At 42.1% G+C, this 27,227-nt stretch overlaps 2 protein-coding genes across 2 annotated transcripts in view; one reads left to right on the forward strand and one right to left on the reverse strand.

The window, feature by feature from the left end:
- The first annotated feature begins 1,701 nt into the window (after positions 1-1,701).
- srebf1 (sterol regulatory element binding transcription factor 1) lies at positions 1,702-18,621 on the forward strand. The gene is made up of 19 exons (XM_030141631.1): positions 1,702-2,047; positions 4,026-4,598; positions 7,087-7,262; positions 7,368-7,508; positions 7,650-7,868; positions 7,953-8,067; positions 8,281-8,438; positions 8,605-8,818; positions 8,944-9,128; positions 9,716-9,977; positions 10,265-10,431; positions 10,750-10,918; positions 11,039-11,147; positions 11,649-11,758; positions 12,557-12,689; positions 12,853-13,018; positions 14,341-14,556; positions 16,158-16,269; positions 16,981-18,621. The coding sequence occupies exons 1-19, from the start codon at positions 1,942-1,944 to the stop codon at positions 17,199-17,201; spliced, it is 3,552 nt and encodes a 1,183-aa protein (XP_029997491.1). The 5' UTR covers positions 1,702-1,941; the 3' UTR covers positions 17,202-18,621.
- A 427-nt stretch (positions 18,622-19,048) lies between these two features.
- Positions 19,049-27,227, reverse strand: part of rai1 (retinoic acid induced 1) — a 59,583-nt gene continuing 51,404 nt past the window's right edge. Inside the window, 4 exon segments of the mRNA XM_030141629.1 lie at positions 19,049-20,725; positions 23,863-23,912; positions 24,930-25,023; positions 25,232-27,225. Of these exon segments, the coding sequence (XP_029997489.1) occupies positions 20,717-20,725; positions 23,863-23,912; positions 24,930-25,023; positions 25,232-27,225 (2,147 nt within the window). The 3' untranslated portion in view covers positions 19,049-20,716.

Below are 27,227 nucleotides of genomic sequence, written 5' to 3' on the forward strand. Positions count from 1 at the left end.
AGTATATAGATTTAATGAAATTGCCAGGTATCTGAGCATAGCATCACATTTCAATGTCAGTATCTGCTTTGTATAAATCATTACTGTGCAGAGTGAGCAAAGATGGTTACGAAAAATTCCCCAGAAGAAGCTTTTTTTTTAAGGGAACTTAAGTAATTCATTTTCTGTTTATATGCTAATCTGATTCTGTAAGTGTACTGTGTTACTCAGTCACTATCAGTCCTTATTGCAACATGTATTCCTCTAAAATCTGGCTGTTTCAGAATGGTTGCTGAATGTATTTTCATACTGATGAGGCACAACATTACAACTGATGTTTTCTGGACATGGAAGTTTGTTTTCTGTCAGTGGGTTTTTCCCATCTCTGTGATGTCGGCTATCATTACTAATGGTCAGATTTCTGTTTGACCTAATGCACGTATGTAACTGCCCAATAAAACACTAGCAATGTGTGACCTCTACCTCACAACTGTTTGTGGTTATTTTACTCTTGTAAGGATGTGGCATGATCTCTTGCAATTGCTGATGCAACCGCCCCTCAATCTTGCACTGACCATTCATTGTCACATGAGCCTCCTGCCATCTGGTGTTTTACAGGGCTTTTGCTCATTTCCATCACAGTTTTTAATAGATATTATTTTGGCTCTTCCAGGTGGCCGTGTAACTTCTATAATGGGTTTCTAGTGTGCAAGTTAGACATGTGGGTTTCACAAACACACCCTGTCACCAACAATACCAAGCACGCTGCTGTGGTTTTACACTATGACAACATTCCTGTGTTACTTTAGGTCACTGACCTATATCTGTACTGTGCCTTTGACAAGCTCACAGTCATTTTTCATGCAACAAAATGTGCTTGCATGATCTTTTTAATTCAGCCAATATTGTTTTTCTGCTGAAGTTTGCATTACCAATTATCTATATTAATTAAATGTATTGACAGAGACCTTGTATACTGACAAGCTAAATTAAATATTTATATATAGTGTGGAAATGTGTTTTAACAAACCATTTCCACATTTTGTAGGTCTTGAACACATCAATTCCTCCACTTTGGCTTCCCTGCTGCTGCCACCAACAGCATTTAATAGAGAAACACATGATGTAATCACTATGCCCGGAGATGCGACGTCAGATCACCCCACTCGGTTTGGGAGCTCCTCATTGGACAGTTTCACTGGTTCTACAGGAGGAGCCGCTTCTGCCACTCAGGCAAACTTGATTTTTCCTAGCCCACGCCTGCTCGGCTCTGATAGGCTGTTGGGGGCAAGCCCTCAATAAACAGATCCACGCTGTTTTGCTGAAATACACAGTTTACTTATAGGAATCGGTGATATTAATAACACTATACAGGACTAGAATAGAAATGACGATTAAGATTAAATGCAAGACTTAATGAGATAGAGTTATACCAAGTAGACAATTTTTCTCGTATAACTTTTCATACAGACCCATATCGATAGTGTGGGGTCGGTTTATCAGCGTCTGAAGTACTGTAATGCCATACATTCATCTCTTTGCATACAATCATAAAAGTAATGCTCCTGGGTTTTAATCCTGTATCGATTCTTTAGTCAGAAAATCAAAACAACTCAGAAAAAAGGGACGTGGGAATCCTTTTACAAACTGTGATTGGTAGTGGCTGCTGTCAGTCAATATCAAATGGGCGGGTTCTTATGGGTATCGCCGCAAGCATGTTAGTACTGAATGAGCGTCAGTGTTTAGCTTGGCTTGACAAGTTTCCCCGGACGATCATGGGAATAGGAGTGTGTATTTAGTTGACAGATCAATAGAAAGTTGCTGCTAACTTTGTACCTCTTTTGGATCGAAGTGGGATTAAGCGTTCTGGCAAATGTAGGGGCGTGAGAAGTTTGGATTTTTACTCTGTGCGATTCGTAAACCAGTAAAATCTGAAGTGGAAATCCAAGCACAAGAGTAAAGATGAACAGTCTGTCTTTTGACGATGCTTCGTTGGATAATCTGGATCCGACACTGTCGCTTAATGACCCCAGCGATATTGACACGGCTCTCCTGAGCGACATTGATGGTAAGAAAACATAATGGTTGCTTTTAGCTAACTAGCTTACCTCAGTCACATTTATTTAAAGCTAAATACAAACGTCAAAGAGCTGAATGAGTTGGCGTTGCACCCCATCCAATTGCATACTATATGCAATTTTATTTCCGTTGCACTCATTTTGCATACATAAAATATTTAGACAAAGCACATATTTTTGTCTAACATTCTGCCAGTGATCATTTTGAAGGGTTTGGCTTTCACCAGACTAGCTAAATAGACAATTAGCCAACCTAAGCTAGTCTTTTTTGTAGGTTGGTAAGCGTATAAGTCTTAATATATGCAACATTAATGTATTGCCTCTTTTATTACAATTTTGATATTACTGCTTACAAAAGGAACAATGGTTATTATTATTAGCTATGATAGCAGGTGAAGCTAACGTGCTAAATGATGTGAGTGCGCCCCGCCCCCAGCCTTCGCCTCAGACTGGGGTTACTGTCGTTCATTCCTCCTTGGTGGGTTCAGTGCCTCAGTTGACCGAAATGATAAACACAGTGGATTTTTTTACTATTCATATCACTAAATATATTTATCTATTGCCTTTTTTATCGTTACGGTTCTCGTGTTTGTTGCAAACACATGAAACGTTTTATAAAATATATTAGATAAACGCTTTGTTTACATCTCAAACATTTAGGGCAGTAAGTCACCTGTTATCGTGTATTTTATGGTCACACTTTAGAATGAAATGTAGAGTAAATTAGTGACCTGTAATTAAATAGACCAGTGCTATAACCTAACCTGTATTTTGTTTTTGAATACATGTGTCAGTTAAGGCCATACAGCTAAGAATATCTACGTTGAGTTATTGCGCAAACGGTCGTCGTTAATGTATATCCCGCAGCTGTGTGTGTGTGTGTGTGTGTTCCGCTTCCCAAATTTGACCGACTGTAACCCTCGGTGATGCTGCTCGATGGTAACCTCATGCGAAACCACGACAAGCACTCCCTCTCTTTCCTGTCTTGGTCGGCATAGCAAGTCTCCGAGGCGCGCTCTGATTGGACAAGAGCGATCACCTCATACAAAACACTGCTTTACAAATCCAGGCTGCTGTGTCTGACTGCAGACACAACATGCACTCTCCATGTCTCTTACCCTATATCCATTATTAGCACCATTATGTTGAGATCATACCCTTAAAAATAATTTGCCAGAACAGAATGTATGATAAGTAAACGGAAAATGGTGACTTTTAACTCTGAACATGATTATTCATTTCAACAACATAAACACACAGCGCTTTAGAATAGTGGAGTAAATACCCATGTCCATTGCTGAGGCCAGAGAGAAATTTGTTTTATGACTATGTTACAGCCTTTGTGGTTATTTGACCCACAGCTACAGGAAAACTATAAATATCGTGGCTCCACGTGGTTGAGGAGCATTAAACAGGGAATATACAGTACAGTACACTATGTTTACTTTATGCTTAATGGGCTTGACCCAACAACATGTGCAGTACACAACATTTTGCTGTGTGTGGCTGTAAAAAGCTTTTTGAAAAATGTATACCCATTTAGATTCCTTTTTTGCCATGTAAGTGGCATGTCTTGTGGAATTACAGTTTCAGTTCAATGATTTGCTCTCAGTCTTGTGGATGGATAAGCATGAACATTACTGAGCTGCATACTATTGACTGTCTTGCTGTGATGACAGTTTTCTTTATTGCTACAGGGTTGTGTAGGTCATACCTGGGGATTTTCCCAGGTCTGATATATTGTAAACAAAGTTCATATGGGTTGATGGGCAATTGATAAAGTGGACGGAAGTACAGGAGATGCTGCTTGCTAGTGAGAGGGGCTTTTTTAGAGCCTAGTTCTTATACATTTCAAACTAGTTCCAATTGGGACTAGAACACAGAGTAATACACCACCAGTGTTATCTTCGCAAAGTCATTTTTACCTTGTCAATAATGTTGGTCATTCTGGTTTCTGTTTGTCAACAGACATGTTACAGCTCATCAATAACCAGGACATGGAGTTTGGTGGACTCTTTGATGCCCCTCCATACACTGGACCTCCTCCAACCCAAGAGGTTCCTGGTCTAAATCAGCCCATCACCTCTGTCGCTCCTCCCTCCACCACTACCACAGCACCATCCTCCTCTTCTTCTTCCATCCTAAGCAGTAGCCCCCACCTGGATGCACTCTTGGGTCCTCCCATCACTCGTAGCTCCTCCACCCCAGACAAGGCCTTCCAGCCTCCCACCTTTCAACAGTCCCCACTGGCCCAGGTACCCAGCTCCACCCCAAGGCAGCAGCCGACCTCCCCACAGCAGACTCAGAGCCTTAGGCAGTCTAAGGTAGAACAGCCTCAACAGATAGCCAGCCCACCGGTGCCAGCTCAGACAGCTTCACCTCATGGCTCACCAGGAACGACCCAAGCTTTCAGCTCTACACCCCAGGCCCTCTTCAGCTCACCGGCAGCTCAGACATCCCCACAGCCCCAGACACAACTGCAGGCCCAGGCTCAGCCCCAGCAGACTCGGACCAACTACAGCAGCCCAAACAGCTACACAGGTACTTACTGTTTGATGTACATGACTCTCATGATGATAGTTTGTAAGGGCACCTATCTAAATTTAACTATGAGCCAGATAAACTATATTGACAAAAGTACTGGGATAGATTAATTTGCAGGTTTAATTACAGGGAACTGGGCTGTAAAATGGTAGTGACAGATGTCCTGATTTCATATTGACATAAATCATTGTAATAAATGTTTTTGCTTTGTCTTTAGGGTTTTTTTTTTTTGTGATTTATAAAATCCTTTAGCATTTGTTGTTCCCGCAGTTACTGGGTTTGATTTGGTTTTGCATTGTGCGCTCAGGTGTGCATGCACACATGTATGTGTAAAATGGAGATTGTGAGGTTAGTTTTTTTTTTTCATTGCTGTGCATTGTAACAGTCACAGTGTGCTCTAACTTTGTCCTAAAATGAATTTACATTGTTGGCATCATGGTTAAGTGAGCTCACGACAGTATTTGTGGTTCATTATGAGGTCATGGTAAAGCAAAATAGATGATGGTGAGGACACTGGGTAACAAACATAATGTTTGATTCAGGAAGTGACGTGGCCTGTCTTAGAGCTGCTTTGTGAAAACAAATTGTATTTTTATAGATTATAGCTCTACTTATAATACACTGTCTGCAGATGGAGATGCACATTTGGGTTTGTTTTGTCATGGTTACAGGCTGAGGTGGCTCACATTAGACGCTGCTAAAGGAGAATGTAACTGTTTACATTACAGACTGTATTTTTAACATTTTTTTGTAATCCCATTCTTAATAAAATATTATTAAGATTTACCTTTTTGAAGACGTTTTACATTAACTTATGGAAAAGTAAATGTGCAGTATTAAATAAAATTGAGGATGCGACCATTAAGATACATTGGGAATCATTGGTGGGTGAATTGTAATCAAATCCTGAGGCCAGTGAAGATTCATACCCTTATAATCCACAAGTAACAGTTTGGGTTCTTCAACTCTTCCTAAGAAAGAAAAAACAGCCTTTAAACTTAAAAGAAGTATTTATTTGACATTTACAGTCATAATTATTGACAATAACTGACATGGGCATTTTTTATCCTGATAATATTTCATCTGATTGAAAATGGAAGCTTTACAAATGGAAGGTGTGATGTGTCCCTGTACTTTTGTGTGTACTTCTGGACTTTTGCAGACATCATGCTTTCCTTGTGTTGCAACCTTGCAGTCACATTTTGCTCAATAAGGTGGCTCTTCACGTGTATTGAACTAGGGAGTACACTGGGTTATTCAAACTCAGCTGACCACATATTCAAGTTCTAATCTAATAGACATTGCTCAACATTGAGGGGCTGAACCAACTAAAATAGCTTTATGTTGGCACCTTCTGAATAGCATATGTACATATGTACAGTATTTAGCTGCATTTGTTTAATTCCAATCTCTTAATCACATGGTACCATTCATACTGAAATAAAACGTATTTAACTGCAGTTTTTTCAGTGTCTCTAGAAGAAAAGTAGTTAAATCGACATTGGTTGTTAGCTTTTGGCAATGCATTGCAGGTTTTTATTACCCCTTGAGAAAAATCCTGAAGTCTATGACTCATAGTTACAATGGCTAACTCTCTAGGAGCTGATAAGAAACGTAAGGTGACACACTGACTGTTACTATCACTTTATTACACCTGGTTAGATAACACCTCACCTTTTGACCCACAAATATGTAGCCAATGGCTCAAACACATTTTACTACTTGACGTGAGTAGTGTCAAGTAAGTGTTCTGAGGTGCTTTTACATCATTTGAAAATTTGTATATTCTGTTAGAAATTGCTGTATCTTCTATTACACTATATTTACCTGACAGTTTTAGTTACTTTACAGATGAAAAATATGCACAGCAGATAATAGAATAACACTTTGTTAAATTTTTGCATCTGGTATCTCACCAAAATCAGTGTATGTCAGGATTGTGTTTTATTTGCCTGCTATGAGTTGTTCACATCTCTGTCAATATGTTGTATTTTTTCCCCTCTGAGGGTTTTAATATAGTTGTATTTTTTTCAGTTAATTTTCAAATCATCCAAAATTCAACCTAAAATCAAGCCTGTTAAAGGAGAAAAAAATCTAATTCATTAATCTTATTGATTGTCCCATAGATTAATTTGACATCCCTGTTTATAACAATGGATAAAGAGTGGCTCGTACTGCCACCACCTACACTAGCTACATGAAATGTCAACTTTATACACTGATTCTTCAGTATTAATAATCTAGTGATGCCATATATAATAATATATCAGTCATAGGGACCAAACCAGTAGTTTTATTTCAATACGTTACACACTTTGCTGCCACTAGTTATGCACTTCGCCCACCACTGGTTAAGGTATACTAGCACATCTATTGAAGTTTTTTTTCTTTGTCAGTTTTATTCTAAATCCAGGAAAGGTGGTGATCAGTATATCAACATGTGAGATAATTGCTGTATTAATGTTTTTGTCTTCTTCTTTTTTAGCTGCCTGTCCAGTTAGTGTTAGCCAACCTGCTACCAGCTTATCATCTTCACCTCCAAGTGTTCAGCCAGTTGCAATTCAGACTCAACTCCAAGGGCTGACCACCACCTCTCCTCTCCTGGCCACATCAGCAAGCCCACCAACTCAAACCATCACACCCCACGTTCAACAAGTACCTGTAAGTGTTGTGAAAAGAATAGATGTGGACATGTGGATTTTCCAAAAATCACTGTGTCTTCTTGTGGGCAAAAATATTTGATGTCTGATCCTGTTTGTCTCTTAGGTTTTGCTGCAGCCCCAGTTTATTAAGGCGGAGTCTTTGCTTTTGACCACCCTGAAGCATGACCCCTGCATCGTCACTACAGTGGCATCGCCCACGTCTTTGGCCACCACTACGACCCCAGTACAGAGCACTTCACTGCAGGTAGAGCCATTGTACTCTGCTCTAGATCATTACAGGCTTTGACAACACTTGAGATATTTAAACATCTTTCAGTGCCAGAGCTACTATATTTGTTTTAATTTTTACCTTCTCATATAACATCATGCTTACGTACATCCTTAGGCCTTTATGGGCGGTGGCACCATTCTCACCACAGTGCCTGTTATGGTGGATGCAGAGAAGCTGCCAATCAACCGCATTGCCATCAGTGGTAAACCAGCCGGTCAGCCTCACAAGGGGGAAAAGCGCACTGCCCACAATGCCATCGAGAAGCGCTACCGGTCCTCAATCAATGACAAAATTATTGAGCTCAAAGACCTGGTAGCAGGCACCGAGGCCAAGGTAAGACATATGTCCTGTATCTTTGTAGTCGACCATGTAATTGGTTATTTAAAGAAAGATATTATACATTCTTCTTTTTCATAGCTTAACAAATCTGCAGTACTGAGGAAAGCCATCGACTACATCCGTTACTTACAGCAGTCCAACCAGAAACTCAAACAGGAGAATATGGCTCTTAAAATGGCAGCCCAGAAAAACAGTAAGAGCTTCATTTTACTTCCAAACCACTTGTGTGCAAGTTTTTGAATATATTCAAATGTTAATGTTTTGTGATGAACTCTATTTATTGCTGCTGTCACTATGGCTATGATTACAACCTTATTCTAAAGTAGTGGAATTTAACTTTGATAATGCATTTTTTCCCTCTTGTTGACCCTTCTAATGTGTTGCTCCTCTTTCTGCTTTTTGCCAGAGTCTCTCAAAGACCTAGTTGCCATGGAAGTGGACGGACCGGCTGATGTAAAGAATGAGCTGCCCACTCCACCAGCATCTGATGTGGGCTCCCCCACCTCTTTCTCACACTGTGGCAGTGACTCAGAGCCAGACAGTCCAATGGGAGAGGACACAAAGGTATGCAGCCCTCACTTAAACTGCAGTTAGACTGTCCTCTAACCAGCAGGTTTCAGTGTCCTTAATCAAGATACAAGATCCCTGCTGGCTCATTTATTGCACATGGTCTCCACTTTCTGTATGTTTTTTTTTTTTTTTTTAACACAAATCTCTCTTTGTTATCCAGCCAAATGTGAGCATATTGGATAGATCAGCAGCAGGGGGAAGTGCTGGTGGCATGTTGGACCGTTCCCGGATGGCCCTGTGCACCTTTACCTTCCTCTTCCTTTCACTCAACCCTTTGGCTGCCCTGTTCTGCTCATCCAGCAGCAGCACAGCTGGAAGCAGTACAGCCGCCACCCATCACACAGGCAGGAACGTTCTGGGCGTCGACATTACAGGTAATGGGGTATAAATTCTGGAAGAGGCTGATTTATGCTACTGTGAAGAGTTGAAGCAGTACATGAAGTTTAATAAAGGTGCCCCCCAAATGCTTACAGTTGATGTAAATGTTGGTTGTCTGCAGCTGACTCATGGAGTTGGATGGACTGGATGCTGCCCACTATACTGGTATGGCTACTGAATGGTATTCTGGTATCGGGGGTTCTAATCCGACTGCTGGTGTATGGAGAGCCAGTGACCAGACCGCACTCAGGATCTTCTGTTTTGTTCTGGAGGCACCGTAAACAGGCCGACTTGGACCTAGCTCGAGTAAGTTGTTTGCATGTCTACTAACACATGAAATGTATTGATCCTCATGAGACCTTTCTTAACTTTTCACACCTGATTGTCTGAACCAAAATTTATGTGTTTGTTATATACATTTGATCAGTTTAGTTCTGAACTCACATTATAATACATCAAAAAATCAAACGTAAAAATGTTTAAAATTACTGGCTTTATGTCTTTATACTTGACATTAATGCGGTTATAAAGGGAAGCTTGAGCATTGGTCAAGCTGATTCATTTTTTTTTATAAACATGTAAGACCATTTTTCCATTAAAAACATTATTTCTTCTCAGATATTGGTGCACTTTTATCACACCTTTACTTGTCCCATATTTGGTCTGCACTGTGATTTCAGAATTTTGGTTGCCATCAAATTGAAAAGTCCAAACTTTCAGTGCAAATGAAATTGTAAAATATTCTCAAAAACAGAGCAAATTTAAAAATCCATGTTCTTACCTATATTTTTCTGTACGACTTACCTTTGTTATCGATCTCTGTTTAACCACCCTGCGATTGTCTTCATCTAACTCCCCCTTGACCCTCTATCTCTGGTTTTTGTCCACTTCAGGGGGATTTCGCCCAGGCCAGTCAGAACCTGTGGACTTGTCTCAAAGCTCTTGGTCGTCCCTTACCTACCTCCCAGCTCGACCTGGCCTGTGCAGCGCTGTGGTCTCTCCTGAGGTTCTGCCTCCAGCGCCTCTGGGTGGGCCGTTGGCTGGCTGCCAGGGCAGGAGGCCTGCGCTCTGACCGCCCCCTGCAGGAGGATGCGTGCAAAAGTAGCCGTGATGCTGCTTTGGTTTACCACCGCCTCCATCAGCTTCACATGACAGGTTGGTGGTGGGAAAAACCCTATTTTTTTAATTAAATTAGTGTGGTAGACTTAACACTGGAGGATGTCATATTAAAATGACAGAATGTGGAGAGATTAAAGAGCAAATTAGTCCCCTTTTCTTGCCGTCGGCTTATGTTGATTTGGTGCCAGTGAAAGGTTAACACTAAGATGGCAAAATCATTAGGTATCACACGACTTTTTTTTTTTCTCTCACGGGGCATTCTCTGTAAAATAATGTATTTTAAAAATAATAATTAATTTCTCGGCCTCTATCTGTGTGTGCAGGTAAGCTGAATGGAAGTCACCTCTCAGCAGTACATATGGCTCTGAGTGCAGTGAACCTGTCTGAGTGTGCTGGCTCCTGTCTGCCTGTGGCCACTCTGGCCGAGGTCTACGTCTCTGCAGCTCTGCGTGTCAAAGCCAGCCTGCCGAGGATTCTGCATTTCACTTCTGTAAGTCCCTCTGACCACATGTCTCTTGAAGACATACACCATGTAAATTTAAATGGGAATGAAACACTTGAAGCTGAGGTGCTCTTTAATATCCGGTGGCTTGCACTCACAGTTTTGAGGTGGCGTCTCCCCTAAACTTTCCGTATGAATATAATGAATAATGGACATAAACTTAATGACTCCATGACCTCTGGAGTGACTGAAAGTAAATTACATATAAACAAACTCATGTGTGAATTAGTAGTTTTGTATTTGCTAAAAAAAAACAAAAAAACAGGGTGCACACTTGAAGTAAGGGCTTTGTTTTTCTTTGTCTAGCGTGTGTTCCTGAGTAGTGCCCGCCAGGCATGTCTGTCATCCAGTGGCAGTGTGCCTCCAGCTATGCAGTGGCTCTGTCACCCACTGGGTCACCGCTTCTTTGTGGATGGAGACTGGGCTATTCGCAGCACTCCTAAAGAAAGTATTTACAGTCAGGCTGGCAATACAGGTAAGTGCAAAGTAATTCTACATGCTTAGTGTAATAAATTCTCTTTAAATGTGCCTGTTAAGATATAGGCCTCTGCTTTGTATTTGCCTTCTAAGATTTTTCTGGTTGTCATGTTTGCAGTGGACCCTCTGGCTCAGGTGACTCAGGCTTTTAGAGAGCACCTCCTGGACAAGGCTTTGTACTGTGTGGTCCAGCCTCAAGGGGAGAAAAGGCCAACCCAGGGTGAAGGGTAAGGAAACCAAACACACTTACAATCAACACTTGTATCTATCCCTTCTGGAAACTCATTACATCATCAAATGCTAACTCCATTCATTCCAACAAGAGAGAAACAATCAAATTAAGCTTTTACATATGGATTATATCTTGTGATTATTTTCCTATTGAGCAGATTATCATCCCAATCCAATTTTAAAATCAGGCCAGTTTCTACCATATGAGATATTTACATCAGCTATATTTGTTAGGAGTTTTCTGATGATTGGTTCTAATACTTGGGTCCATGTAAACACAGCGATCTTTCACTAGAACTTTGACATGTTGTGGTTTACTACTCATCTTAACTGTGACACACTCTGGATCCAAACAAGGGAACAGCAACATTGAGGAAATCGCATATATAGATAAACAGTAACAACTGATAAATGCATTCAGTAATAATAGATTGAACATTGACTTTGTGTGCTCATTTTGCAGTAATAATAACCACACAGCACATGTTTCTTGTCAGGGAGTATGCTGATGCCCTGGAGTACCTCCAGCTGTTGATCAGTGCATCAGATGCTGCTGGTGCCACTTCTCAGTCATTCGCTATTGGCTCCAACATGGCTACTGTGACTGGTAAGTAGAAAACAGACAGAAGGTGTGTCTGTTGGGTTTTTTTTTTGTTTTTGGTAATTTAATAACATGGTGTAATTCAGTTGTATATCAGCTGTTTCAGTTTCTTGACTACATCAGCAATTCAAGTACATTTGATGCCTTTCTTCAACACAGCTCATTTTTTTTTTTTTTTTTTTGAGGATTATCTCCTTTTCCTGAGCCTTTCTTTTCTCCCACCACGACTCACTAATTTCCTGAATGTGCCGGCAAAATAAGAGGCAATCAAATAAAGTTCATTTTTATACTATTAAGATCGAGTAGCTTGATTTCCATTGGGCCATCTTCCACCCTCCCACCTCATCTCGCTGTCCTCCCTGATCACCGAACTGAGCAAAAAGGGGTCTAGGTGAAAGGGAGGCATCCGCTAGATTGCTTAATCTATCTTCAGGTCTGTCAAATCGGTGATCACCTTGTGAGGAGGGAGGGCGAGGGAAGGGAGGCTGAGATTTTAATAGGAGACTTTTCTTGGCAGAGCCTCAGGTTGCACATGCAGCGTTGGAAATCTGCATGTGTGTGTGTCTTGCCCCATGTTAAACGGACTAGTTTTCCCTCATGAGGGAGTCGTCAAAATGGCTGCTTTCTCTCAGCATGATGCGACTGCCAGAGGGAAGAGACAGATTGATTCAGAGGTCAAAATAAAGACAGCAGCTGTCTGTGTGTGTCTGTGGTCGCACTCATGCATGTTAAATATGAAAGAGGACAGTTGGGGATTGAAATTTTTATTTATCTCACATTTGACTGTTTTGTTCTAACTTCCAGGCTGTGACCCTCACTCAAAGTGGTGGTCCTCAGTTGCAGTGGTGATAATCAATTGGCTCCAAGGAGATGATGCTGCAGCAGAGAGACTGTACCCAACCGTAGAGCACCTGCCACGTAGTCTACAGAATGCCGAGTAAGTTAAACATGAACGCATGGGTTATTCTGATGCTGCCAAGCAGACACACACACACACACACACACACACACACACACACACACACACACACACACACACACACACACTTTCTCTAGTTTAACCTGTGTCCTCTGTCCCTTTTTTCAACCTCCTCTGTCAGGAGTCTTCTGCCCAAGGCATGTCTGAACACATTCAGGGCGGTGCGAGCTCTGCTGTCCAAGCCAGAAAACTGCCAGCTGAGTCTGAGCTACAGTGACAAGGCCAGCGCCCTGCTCCGAGACAGCCTCAACCTAGGACCACACTGCCACAGCTCCAGTTTAGACAAGGTACACACTCTCACTCACTGTTTCTTACAGATGTGTGCACATAAAAGTCAAAGCTGATTTTTATTATCCCTATGAGGAAAATGTTGTCAGGTGGGGGCTGTATCCATATCACAAACATAAAAAAAAAAAAATAAAAAAATAAAAAATATATATATATATATATATAACAGATGCATACACATGCACACACGAATGCCTACAGTGACAGATGCGCCCACACATGCCCGTGCATAAAATTGTAAACACAGAAAATTGCCCACACATACGAATAATCACAAGTATACACACACATTTTTCACAATACAGAGCCACACGCTTTACCACAGACAGTGAATCCCCCCTGGCACCACCACTCTGTGATACCACGGTGTCCTACCCTCTGGCGTTCAACAGATGGTGATGCTGGTAGATAGGTAGCTCACAGTGTGTGCGTCCACAGCCAGAGCTGCGGTGCATTGTAGTTGCATTGCATGTGTGTCTCAGCGGAGTGCAATGTACCTGCAGTGCAACACAGAGCTGGGCTACAATCAGCACAACATATACACAAGGGAGGGGTGTTGAAATGTCCTTCAACTTAGTGCAGTGTTGTTGTATTTGCTTATTGTTAAATCCGATCTTATAATACTTGTGTGCAAAGTGAGTGGTACAAACATTTGTCGGTTGCAGCTGTCAAATAGACTGTATATCATCATCAGAAGGCGGTGGTATAGGCTACATTAAGCATGGCTGTTGAGGTTGTGAACTAAAACCGTGTTTTACCGGCCACGAAAAGATCAACAAACAATGGATGAAGCATAAAACAACCTCCCTACCTTTCTGGGTGACAAAAATGGAAAAAAAATATCTCCTTCTGTCAAAGTGGAATTATTTATTCATTTATTCTCTAAATGACTTCGTCCGTGAGAGGGTCACGGGGGTGCTGAAGCCTATCCCAGCTACAAACAGGTGAAGGTGGGGTACACCCTGGATCTCACATTTGCACCTACAGGCGATGTAGATTTACCACTGAACCTATTAAGGTGTATGTCTTTGGACGGTGGGAGGAAGCTGAGAACCCACACAGAGCAAGAACACGTAAACTCCACACAGACAGTCCGGTCCAGCCGGTACTGGATCAAACCCAGTACCTTCTTGCTCTGAGGAAGTGTTTTTAGTAGTAGTTATTATTTTGCCGTTTCCATCCACATTTGCTCATGTGGTGCTTTAAAATGCACATCAAGTACATAGAATGAACCATACAATCATGTATACCTCTGTTTGTGGTGTTGAAAGGTTTAAGGCAGTAAAATACAGTGTAATTCACCTAGAATTCTTCATTCTAGGTGATTCAGTTGCTGTTGTGTGATCTGCTGTTGGTGATGAGGACCAACGTATGGCGTCTACAGCAGCAGGGGACAAGTCCCGGGGGTCCAGTGTCTGCGGGTCTCAGTGGACCTGCAGGGTTGCACCAGGCCTCTCCACCAGAGCTCCAAGGCTTTCAGCAAGATCTCAGCTCCCTGCGCAAGCTAGCCCACACCTTTAGACCGGCAATGCGGAGGGTATGTGTGGAACCATTTTAGGTGTTTTAAATTTGACCCTTTTTACTTGTGGTGTTTGAGCAGTGTGGAAAGGCAAAGCAAGGCAGATTTATTTGTATAGCACAGTTCATACACAGGGCAATTCACAGTGCTTTACAAAAATGGAAAAGAGACAGATTAAAAACACACAATTATAATGAAAACATAATCAATAAAATATAAATGATAATCAATTAAAACAAAGTAAAAGGTCAGAGTGCAGATAGAACCCTTTCAGTTGTTCTATGCACAGTTGAACAGAGCTGTTTTCAGCCTGGACTTAAACATTGTCACAGTTGAGGCCTGTCTCATGTCATCAGGTAGACTGTTCCGGAGTTTAGCTGCATAGAACTGAAACGCAGCTTCACCGTGTTTAGTCCTGACTCTGGGCACCAGCAAAAGACCAGTCCCTGAGGTTCTCAGGGTCCGAGATGGTTCATAGGGGACCAACATGTCACAGATGTACTTTGGTGCTAGACAATGGCAAGATTTATAAACGAGCAGAGCTGTTTTAAAGTCTATTCTCTGAGCGACAGGAAGCCAGTGCAGAGATCTGAGCACAGGACTAATATGGTCGTACTTCCTGGTTCTAGTCAGGACTCGAGCAGCGTTCTGGATGTACTGCAGCTGTCTTACAGCTGGTTTAGAGTCCAGTGAGAAGGCTGTTAAAGTAGTCTAACCTGCTAGAGATAAATGCATGGATAAGTCTCTCTAAGTCTGGTTTAGACAGTAAACCTTTGATTCTGGCAATGTTTTTGAGTTGGTAAAAGGCTGATGATGTAATTGATTTAATGTGGCTGTTAAAGTTTAGGTCGGAGTCCATTATTACCCCTAGACGTCTAACCTGGTTTTTAGCTTTTAGAGTAACAGATTCCAGATGGCTGATGACACTTTTTCTGGTGTTTTGTGGGCCAAAGACAATGACTTCAGTCTTGTCTGAATTTAGCTGGAGAAAGTTGTTGGAAATGTTAGACTTTCTGTGTGGCATGTTATCAAACTTAAATTTTTGTGTACTGCTTGGAAGTGTGCTTTTGTTACACTTACAAGATGTTGGTGAATCAGTTGAACACGGCATGAATACTCTGTAACTAACACACACGTAGGAGATGAACACTCCAGTGCAGCCTCTGTGTTTATATTAATTAATTGTTAAAGACTTAAAACATCACCATTCACTTTATAGTGCCCACCTACTGATAGAAATATAAATTAATATGTATAAGATAAACCTATGTATGTTCTGCAAATACCTGGAAAGACAAAAGCAGGTATATTTCAAATACATGGCAATACCTCAGGAGGAGAAACACATACAGCGTACAGATGTTCAGGTACATCCTGTGCACATATTTGCAGGCAGTCCGCAGTTTAATTCTCAGTGGAAATTAGCCGGAAGGTGTTGAAACACACACACATCCACACACATCCACACCCCCGAGGCAAGTGTTTAGCAGCGTTGTTCACAAGGCTTCAAAGTCTCTCTGAGGTAGAGCTGAACATTCTCTGTGAGTCATCATCTCTCGCTCTCATCCCTCCTCACTCCTCCCTCGTCTCTCATCTTCTCTCCTTCCATCTCTTTTCAGTTATTCCTTCATGAAGCTACAGCCAGGTTGATGGCAGGGGCCAGTCCCACCCGCACACACCAACTCCTGGATCGCTCACTGCGACGCAGAGCAACGCCTGGTGCCAAGACAGGTGTGTGTGGGTGTAATTGTGATTGTTTTATGCTTCATCCATCCTGTGCGAGTAAATCTAATTTGTTTTATTAGCTTTTGATGCCTTTGCTATTTTAGTTTAGCGTGAATTATTGCCAAATAAATTTGATTTTAACATAGTATGTATGATTTCCACACTAAAATATCTATGAACAACTAGGCATATGTTGTTTGTTTGGTTTTTTTGTATATTTGGTAATTATATTAAATGTTTCCAGCAATGCTAAATTTGAATTTTTCGCAGTTTTAACAACAGTTTAATTTGGTTACATTTATTCCTTTTACCAGTGTAACATTACTTGCAGCTAAATGTGTCAGTAACTGTAACTGTAAGCAGTTTTTTCTCTTTGGTAGAATCACCTAGTAGCAGAAATGCAATATTGTGTTAGTTTTAATACTTGTTAGTATTTGCATTTTTTGCCTTTATGCATGATGAGATCTTACCTGTTAACAGCAACTGTGGATGCAGCTTTCTGTTGAAAATACGCTGACGAGAGCCAAGAGTCTGAATAGCTGCAATCAGTGACTCTAATCAGCTCCTGATCTGTTTTGTCGCTTTGTTCACTGCACAGAATCACATCAGTAATTAAACAAGTAGCCACAAAAGCCTGATTGGCTGTTGGTGTCTGATGTGTGAAAAGCCCGGCTGACAAACCACAGTAACAGCATTTTTTTTGCTTTTTGTGTGCAGAGGAGTGTGAGACGCGGCCAGGGCAGCGCGAGCAGGCAGAGGCTGTGATGTTGGCGTGCCGCTACCTGCCTCCCTCCTTTCTGTCGGCTCCCGGCCAAAGGGTGGGCATGCTGGCGGACGCAGCCCGTACCCTGGAGAAGCTGGGAGACAAGAGGACCCTACACGACTGCCAGCAAATGATCATCAAGCTGGGGAGCGGCACTACCGTCACCAACAGCTAGAGAGAAAGGACAAGGGGAGGGGCTGACAAACATGCATGGACACTGTATATAGACACATCTCTAACACACGGAAACACACACAGACAGAAAACAGCAGGCAGTCTCTGGTTTTTTGACGTGCAGCTATTGTTCACATTTGTTAAACTACACGGATTTGTATCGAACCTCAAAGATTTTCTCCATGGTCCCTCCCATTCCCCCAGCCCCACATCTGCAGGCACTTCTAGAGTTCACATCTGGTTTTTATGGATTATTACCAGACCGTAAGAAGTATTTTTCTCAGAATTTCATTTGCAGTGCCAGCGTCTGACCATAGTGAGGCACCATCACTTCTTCTGTGCAGATGGTGTGAATGAGTTGGTCATGTGTGAAAGGATAATGGACAGATCTGCCCTGTTTTTATTCAGTCTAGTCCCTTCCCTGTGTCTCTCGATACAGACACACTTTCTACTCAGTGGAGGGGCTGATCTGATTAGTTGCGCAGTAAGGTGTCTCCTGTTTGTGGGAGGAAAATGGCCAAACTGTGGCTGACTCCAGTGGGAAGTCACAGGTTGTTCAAAGTTGATGTGAATCATGTTTCACTTTAACTGAGCAGTGGCAAAATGCTGCATAAGCCCAGTGTCCCTATCTGCACTAGCCTCCAAAGGCTGATTTCAATGAGATGAGTAATAATATGGCTTTATAAGGTTATTTTCATGAGTTTTTTTTTTTCTTGTTTTGCTGTGTAAATATTTTAAAGTGTATTTATAATCTGTATGAACTTTGATTAAGCAGTATTTTGCATAAGCAGAAAGATAAAATGCTTATATTTGCCCCTAAACCTGTTAAATAGGTAGCATTTGATCAGGCTCGTATCATGTTATTGCCATAGTGATGAAAGGGGACAGTACTGGGTATCAGTATCATCTGACTCTGACCTTTGGAACTGTTGCACACGTATACAACTGATAGCAAAAAAAGGTAGGCAGTGCCCAAGTTTGACATCACCAACTTACAGCTCGGAATTAATATGAAGCTTTGAGTTTTCGGCAACAAGTTACACAAATTGGTTATAAAAAGTCAAAATAACTGATCAGTTCTTTACCCAAAGAGGGCCTGTTGTGTAATCTGCTTTGTAGCTCCAACATTAAGAGCAATGCTTGCTCTTTCAGTCATTTTAGTTTCATGCTCATAGAGAACCACCATTTGTTGATTTCTAGACAACTGTAAGAAGAACGTGACTTTTTTTTTTTCTTTTTATCCAGGACCAGTATGTTTATAGTGTGTAACTAATGTGAGACCTGAGAGGTGGTAGTTTGAGATGAGAATCAACCACGTCAAAAGATCATGTTTGTATGTCCTTCAACTGACATCTTTTCATCTCTTCTTTCTTTCATTTATTCGTTTATGATGTAAATATTAAAATATTTTGTAAAGAACACTACTGTTTACTGTTCTGCTTTTAATTTCAGTGGTCTAATCATAGTTTGATTTCAGATGATAGAAGTAGTGAAGTCTCCCTGCCACTAACCTCAAAATTATGTAAGTAGGTCATGGGCTTGCATTAACATTATAAAACTTTTGCAAAAAATAGCGACAGTTTTTTTGGGAAAAATGATAAACTCATGATAACACAACACATCCTATAATATTTTTTTCCTTCCATATAATGTGCAGATTTAACTTCTTAGTATTTTTGCTATATTTAAGCAATTAATGTTGCTTATGCTTGAGGTTGTATACTTTTGATCCCATACTGTGGCACAAATTAACTGTTTCCAAATTAAGATCAGAGAAATGCTATCGCAAATTGCATCTCCAGTGTGTTGATGTTAGTGCGTGTTAAGTGAAGAGAAAAAGAGCAGGCATTGGTCGTAGCAGCATTGAAAGGTGCTGGTATATTTAACATTGGCGTTACAAAAAACATTTCAAACAAAGTGATGCTGTGTCATCGAGTCCAAACAAATAGACATGAAAATCAATAAAACTGCATGCTCCAACTTAAGACAAGTGACATTCCCAAAAAAGATTGTTATTTTTTCATCAATGGATTCTTTTAATAACATTTTATAAGCAATAACATATTCCATTTTATAGAAAATAAACATCTCTAGGAAATACTATACACAATTATATTAGTACATCACATCTTACATTTAAACAGCATCAAATACTTATATACACCATTAAATAATGAGCTTCATAAAAGAGAAAGTTTGGTGTGGCGTTTTTGCACTTTCTTTTATGCTCTAATAGTTAAATATGTCTCCTTTTGATATGACCAGTACTTAAACTGACACCCTGTACAGGGTGTTATTACATAGCATGGCAGAGTGAAAGAGGCTACATTTGAGATACACAAACAGACAGGTGCGCTATGAAATCTGAGTTCAATGTATATCTTTCTGCACAGCTGTGGTAGGCGAAATAATCATACATCATGGCAATGTTTAACAGTAATATTTCTGAACTGTACATAGATATGGAGTGAGATGACCAGACTCCTGGATGGAGTACTGATCTGCAACCTGACAAGTGATGATGCCAGTGTCTTTTGTACATACTGAATGTGCACAGTTGATGGGAGTAACACTCTTGAGCAGAGTTCAACTTTTTTCATGTTTTTCATATTTCTTTTTTCTTCTCTGAAGAACACAAAGCCTGACAGATACCAAGGATGACGCAATGATGTTGTATAGTCATAATGCACATCAAAATACATCTCCGAAGATAAGAGCATTATAGTAAAATACTGCTTCCATTTTTTTCTTACTCATCAATATGAGAATATTTAGAACCTGTAAAGCACATTATCATGTACATTTTCCTTTTTTGTTTAATTTTGTTTGTTGTTTCAAACACAAATGTACACATTAAGATAGTACATCCAGTAGTTGGCTGCTGTTTTTTTGATGCATGACATCTTGAATTGGAGATGCATTTCTTCACTCACACAGACACATATACACAAACACACTGATGATGTGGCTGTAGAATGACAATTCTGTACACACAGACACACACACACACACACGCTCGCATACACACACCTCGTGGCCCACTGACAAGGTGGCCAGAGGGATGCTCCTGTCCAATCAGTGTCCGCCAGGTGTCTGAATACGATAGCAACCCATCCGAAGGCAGAACACACACACATTCCTTGCTCTGCATTTCAAGCAGCCCCCTGTGCACTGGGCCCTAGGCACACAGTCTCTAAAGCGCAGTCTGTCCTCCTGTTAAACAGTACCGCTGCATACTGCCTTCCAGGAAGGGGCTGAGTTGAGAAAACACATTTCCAGGGTGGGTTCAGGGAGCAGCTATTCTCTGTGGAGCCATTCTCCAGAGTTTGCTCCACCTCAGTGCAGCCTTTTACCTCCAAATAGTTTCACCTACTGACGCAGCTGTCCATCAGTCATCACCATGTTTTTTAGATACAGGTGGATGTTAGGACAGCATTTTTCTTTGCCTTGCTGGATAGGTGGCGCTTGCCTGGTTCAGAGGTGGGGTCTGTGGTGGAAGTCGTTTACTGGTATATCTTACAGATCCTGTAAAAGAAGGGCACAGAGACTGACATAAATACAAGTCCCATGTGTTCAGGAAGAAAGAAAGGTATGAGCTGTGCCAAAGGTTTTTAGGTCTTTCTCTTTGTAGCTGCTGCATTGTCCCAGCACTCACTGCACTGCAGAAGGCTTCTATGATACATTCAGTGTAATGTATGAACCTGTGCTTTCTATAGGTAAACCTCCACACATGACGAAATCTGTGCATCATTTCTCTTTCAGAGCTCAAAAGATGAAAAGTGGTGTACTGCAGATGTGCAGTATATCTGCCTTTTGGGCAGGTATGTCACTGAGCTCATATATACTGTATGTTCTGAGCATGTGTGTGGGAGTGTGTGCAGATCTGCAGAATGCAGACATGACAGACAGCTGGCTGCAGTGTGCAGGAGTTGGTACATGGATGCAGCTGGCCAGTGAACCAGCTTCTATGTGAAAGACACAGCGGGAACGCCTGCTAATTGCCACGGTGAGGTGGTGGTGCCTTAACACTTTCTCTTCCCTTATCCACCTCTGCAGCCCTTTGTATCTCTCATTTAGCATTCTCTCTTTCTCCTCAGAACTGCCAGTTTTCCTTCCTTATGCCCTGGACTCAGACCAGCAGCGCTGCTCTTTGTGTTTCATCTCCCCCTCTTCTCTTTTTGTTGTGTTTCTATTTATTTTTCACTCACTTTGAGGTTTTGCTCTCACCTGCTCTTTTCCTGTTTACCTCAGTGGAGTAACTCTTATTCTTTTACACTCTCAGTCTAACTTGCTTTCTCTTTTCTTTTTCCTTCCCTCAGTGTCTTTCTCCAGTGCTGCTGTTCTTTTCTCTTTGTCTTTCTGTCTCTTTCATTCTGTCGTTCTCTGATGTAACTGCCCCCATTTGTCTTTTGTTCCCACTCAGCTGCAGCACAAACCAGCCTGTTTTTCTACTCCATGCCTCTGCCTGCCTCTCTCCTGCTTGCTCTGTGTATACGTGTGTGAGCTTAGAGGTAACTTGTTAACGAACCTGTGCGGACTCTCACAGTAGCTCTCAAGAATCCACAGCTGGAGACAGCATGTGTGTGCAATTTTTGTGTTTTCAAGCCCTGAAACCAAGTGAACGCAGAGGGAGGAATACAGAGGGGGACCCTTGGATGAGCTGGCTGCATGCTTGTGTTTCTATGTGTGTGTTCGTACGTGTATGTTGGTTCTTCTCTTTGATTAGGCTGCTCAGTGTAAATTGGCACAGCACAGACCCACACACAGACCTTCAGATCCCTCAGCTGATGACAGCTCTGCTTCAGCCTGCTAACAACAATCTCTCCCTCTGTCTCGCTCTCTCTTTCTCTCGGTTCCTCACACTCTATTTCTGCTGCTTAGATGTGGGAGTTGAGGTGAAGAGAAGCGGGGAGAGAAGAAGAGAGGAGATGAGAGAGAAAGGGAAAGGAAGGGATGAGGAGGGATGAAGGGAGGAATGACTGAAAATGGAAAAAGGAGCTCATAGGAGATGAGAGGTGAACAGAGCGAAAAAGACGGAGAGAGCTGAAACAGCAGGGGAGCGCAGAGGCAAAAAAAAGGGGAACAGGGAAAAAAAGGAGGGGAGAAATAACGAGAGAAAGAAGGAGGGTAGAGAGAGAAAGGGTGGAGAGAGCATGTGGGGAGGGTAGCAGGCAGTGATGGTGGGTGGGGTGTTTTGATCAGCAGCCAGCTTTTCATCCCTGTCAGTCTGCACAGAGGAGAACAGGAAAGGGAGAGGGAGGGAGGAAAGAGAGATGCAGAGAGGTGGGGGGGGAAGGGAGGCTACTGCCACTGCTGCCTCAATGCACCGCTGCTCCCTACTGAATGTCAGCATCTCTCCCTATTTACCTCCCTCTGCATTTGACCTTCCTCTCTGTGCTGCAGTGTAAATATATAGCCACTAGATGGCGTGTGGCCTACAGGAAAGCCGAAGAAGTGATGTAGACCTTTTATATTACCACAAAAAACAGTGACCTATTGTAATTACAGTGGTCTGCAGTCAGAACAGTGGGTGTTGAGTGGAGGTAGCACACAAAGGCACCAAACTAAGTGTTGACACCGCTGGTGGTGGGTGATATGGCTTAAGCTCGCCAAGGTCATTGGGTACATATTGATTCGGAAATAGAAGATCAGCCTGTCCAAGATGAGATCCTGGTTTTCATAGGTTATACATTGCCATGGGATTAGATAATAGGGTACTTGATACCAGCACAGTGAACACCAACCTGCACCCTCATGTTTTCTCTTCTGATTCGTTCTCTGTTTTACAAGAGCTGACAATTGTGTTTTCTGTTCTGCACTGTACGTATCATCTATCCAGCCATGGTGCTGATGCTTGTGACAGCGATGTGTGAACTCAATTTTTTTGTTCTGACGAGAGGGATGAAGGGTGGAGGGGAGTGGGAGGAGGAGGAAAAATACGATAACGGAGGTGAGGGGATGGGAGAGAAAAATCAAAATGTGTAGTGGCTCTCAGAGCAAGACTGGCCGGTAAATCCTCTAAGGACAAAAAAAATCTTTCTTGATTCAATAAATAGTTCACTGACTACATTTACATGCATATGAATATTCCACAATGAAAACATTCAGAATTTGATACGCACTTGTAAATGGTAACCATCTGATTATTTGGCACCAATCTGAATGTACCATTTTCTATGCTGATGATGGGTTTAAAGGTGCGCTTTGAATATGAATATACCACATTTAGAAATAGAAATGCATAGTCAAACAAAATTCCACATTTTTAGTCAGAAGTAAAAAAACTACTCTTTAATATTATAAAACACTTGGATATCAACAAGTCTTTGAACAAAAGCAAATAGTGGTGACCTTATCAAGAAAGTTGATGAAGAAATGAAAGAGGGAGGTTGTGTTTGCACGGATGAACAAGTCCATCATCTCTTTGAAGCAAAGAAGAAAAACGTCTCTCCCTAGTTTGATGTGATTAATGATATGTTAGGGCATTGCATGGCTGCATGTAAATAGGATTACAAGTGGAATATTCATTTTCATTAGCCATGTAAATAGCTTTATGGGAATGTGCAGAATAAGAGCAAAAAAAACCCAACATTTTGTGCATATAAATAGTCACTGATAAAATGTGTGATATAAAATAATGCTACGATCCTCTGAAGCCTTACCTCGTGTTTTGGACATTTGATGGAGAAGTCATCTTCATGGAATGTGCAGCCTAAAAAGTAGCAGAAGGCCAAAGAAAAAGAAGAGAGCGTAAGATACAACATGTAGATAGACGATAACAGCAAGTGAAAGACATGGCATAAGGCGCGCACACATACACCAACCCCTGCAACCCCACAAGAAAACCCCAGATAAATGACAAAGAGGCCGGGTTAAAATGAAAAATGAGCAAGAACGAAACACAAAGAAATAGAGAAAGAGAGAGAGCCAACAGAGGAAAAGGGGAGACTGAGTGGATGAGTTGCGATGCAGGCAGGCAGGCAGTCAGATATGGCTGGTGCACTCAGCAGGATTAAAAAGGGCCTCGCTCTGCTCCCTGTGCTGGCTCGGCAGACGTGGCAGGCTTTCTAATCCACACTGTACCTCCTTGGCATGAGGTAATACAAGGGAAAGCCACACAACACATGTGCTGACACACAGACACACTTAGATCGACAAAAATGACCAGGAACACTGAGGGGAATGTGAATATGCAACATGGTTAAAAGAGCGCGCAGGGAAGCATTTAGGGGAGCATTCAGGCAGGAAGGCACACGCACATGCACATTCAATCCCCAGACGGTAGGATGGATGGATGGAACCACAGGGGTTGTGGTCAATAATGCACGTACTGTACACACAACCTCCTCCCTCTATCTCCTCTTTCTTCCCTTCTACACTCCAGGGTCCCACTTTCCTCACATCAACCCCTTTATACATACCCAATTTCCCTCCCACCTTTTCTCTTTTGCTCTCCCCTAGCTCCCGCAGACATTTCCTCTTTCACTCAATAACGTTGCGTCTTGATGCATTTTCCTTCTCTCATTTTACCCACATCCCATCTCTTTCTTTCCTCTCCTTTCATTTTCTTTCTTTACCTGCCCTATTTGTTCCCCTCCCCTATTGCCCTCTCAACCTACGTTCAATTTCCTGTTCCCAATTTCCCTCCACATTTCTCCTCCCTCTCCGTGGCTTTTGCTTCTCTTTTCATCTGTTGTTGCTTCCTTCCTCTCTTGCTGTGGTCTCTTACCTATCTCTTTGGCGCAGACATAGTGGTATTTATGAGAGCAGCCTCTCCAACAGCAGCTGAGGGACGCCCCCACAATCTGGCACTTGTAGCAGCTCTGGGGTTAGTCAAACAAACAGACATATGGACAAACATCAATAACAAAACAAACAAATTGACCAGTAGAGACACATAGGGACTGAGTAAAAAAAATTAGAAAAATGTTGAAAGTTGACTGCAATTTCTCAAAGAAACTGCCCATATTCTAAAAGTTCTCAGTCTTAACTTCCATAAGCATGCATTCACTCCTAGTATTGCTATCATACCGTTTGGGCTGAGCTCTTGGCAGCTTCTTTCAGTCCGTATAACCTCCCCGCTACCATAATTATCCCCTTGGTCCAGATGGTGCAGTTTTCATGGGCCCAGTGCTCCTTAGCCTCTGCCTCCATTTGTAGCCTTTGGAACATGCTGTCATTGTCCTCTTGGTCACTGGTCCCTGGCCTGGTGGCCTGGAGCTGCTTTATCCTCTGGAATCTCTCTCTGAGGGTTAATCGTCGTGGACCACCTTCCCGAGCCACTCTTTCTGTTCTTTCTGCCCGCCGATAGCGCCAGTGGTGTTGCCTGTTACTACTGCCTTCTTGAGCGGATGACTCTGTATTGCCCTCCTTTTCTGTGCTGCCCTCTCCCTTATCCTTTGAGGAGCTGCTGGGTTCTTCACTTGTACTACTATCACTATTATTGGCCTTCTCTGGGATTTCCCTGGTGGACTCTGTGTGACTGCTTGTCAAAATCTTCCGTGGAATGCCATCTTCTGTATAGTAGGGTCCACACAAATCACCCAGGTCTCTGTAATTTGCTGGCTTTCCACACAGGCAACAATTGAGACACCTTTCGATCAGTTCTTTATTTACTAAGGGTCCCTGCAGCATGGCTGCAGTGTGTGGCACTACTTTCGCAACTGTAAAAGGATTCCTCATTCTAAGTATGCCCTTTTTTCTTCGTCTCTGAAATACTAGTGCATCCTCCGGCCTGTTGACTACAGCACACCAAGAGGAAAAGTCTCTAGAGTTGTTGAGCCGCACATACGGACAGAAAGACAGTTTGGAGTTTTGTTGGACTGGTTTACGTCTGATTCTTTTCACAGTTATGATTTCAGTCCGTTTCTCTGTTATTGTCACTACAGGACCCACAGTGCATGTCTCATCTTTTTCCGTCTCATCTTTTTCCGTCTCATCTTTTTCCTTGCGTTCCCTTTCCTCTTTTTCTTTTTCCTCTTTTTCAGCTTGTTCACACCCTGCAGCCCTTATTACAGCCTCAATAACCTCAATGGCATCCTTCATCCCCGGCTTTGGGCCGGGCTTTTTGTGGATCTTTATTTGCTTGCCAGGAACTTGCTCTAATGAAGGTTTTCCTCGTTTCCCCTTGCTTTGACTTGTTGATGGTTTTCTGCCTCTCTTAGGTTTCTGGAGGAGTTCTGTGCTGCTAACCAGGGAGGACTCTATGATCTCATCTGGGATTGTAGGCGGAGGTACTGCTGACTCTGCCTCCACATCTACCTCTACCTTCTCTTCTACAATCTCCTGCGGTTGTTCCTCTGTCATTTCAATGTTCATCTCAATATTGGCCTTAGTGTCTGACTCTGTTTCTTCAACGGATGCTTGGCTTTTTCTCTTCTTCCTTCTCTGTTTTAGGTGCATCTCATGGTTGTTTTTAATGGCCCTCTGTTTGGCTAGCCTCGGTGTTGTGACTATTAAGCTCCCTGCTTCCAGAGCAACCACTGAAGCATCTGTACTCTCCACCATGGCCCATCTCTTCCTTTTAGTTCTGGCAGATTTTATAGCTGTAGTAGATACATCTGCTGAGGCCTGTTTTGTCCACTCTCCTGAAGCCCTGACCTCTACTGGTGCCTCTTTTGAACTCCAAACCTTATCCTTTCCAACATTCTGCTGTGTGGTTGATTTAATGTTTTCCTGTTTCACTTCTTCCTTATTTACAACCTCTTCTTCAACTTCTTGTCTGTCCATCTCTTGTGTTGATGCCACTTGTTTCACCTCATGCTTTTTGCTGTCTTGTGTCACCTCCTCTTTTGTCACTGCCCCTTCCTGTTCTTTCCTTACCTCTTGTTTAGACTCTGTGCTTTTCACTTCTTCTTCTATAATCTCAGTACTATTTATGAGCATATCATCTACTTTTAAGGCTTGCTGAGACAAAGCCTTTGGTGTCGCATCATCTATCAGATTGCTGTCTGTCTGGGGAATTAGATGTTTCTTTGAGCTGGGAGATGTGATTTTCTGCACCATGGCCTCATATTTCTGCCCCTGC

The sequence above is a fragment of the Sphaeramia orbicularis genome, chromosome 8 (genome assembly GCF_902148855.1).
Source record: "Sphaeramia orbicularis chromosome 8, fSphaOr1.1, whole genome shotgun sequence".
Taxonomy (NCBI): domain Eukaryota; kingdom Metazoa; phylum Chordata; class Actinopteri; order Kurtiformes; family Apogonidae; genus Sphaeramia; species Sphaeramia orbicularis.

What these genes read in the sequence shown, in the direction of transcription:
- srebf1 (XM_030141631.1), top strand. Translation starts at nt 1,942, where the DNA reads ATGAACAGTCTGTCTTTTGACGATGCTTCGTTGGATAATCTGGATCCG. An exon ending in TAGCAGGCACCGAGGCCAAG is followed by an intron (nt 7,869 to 7,952) that starts GTAAGACATATG and finishes TCTTTTTCATAG; the next exon opens with CTTAACAAATCTGCAGTACT. An exon ending in CAGTCAGGCTGGCAATACAG is followed by an intron (nt 10,919 to 11,038) that starts GTAAGTGCAAAG and finishes TCATGTTTGCAG; the next exon opens with TGGACCCTCTGGCTCAGGTG.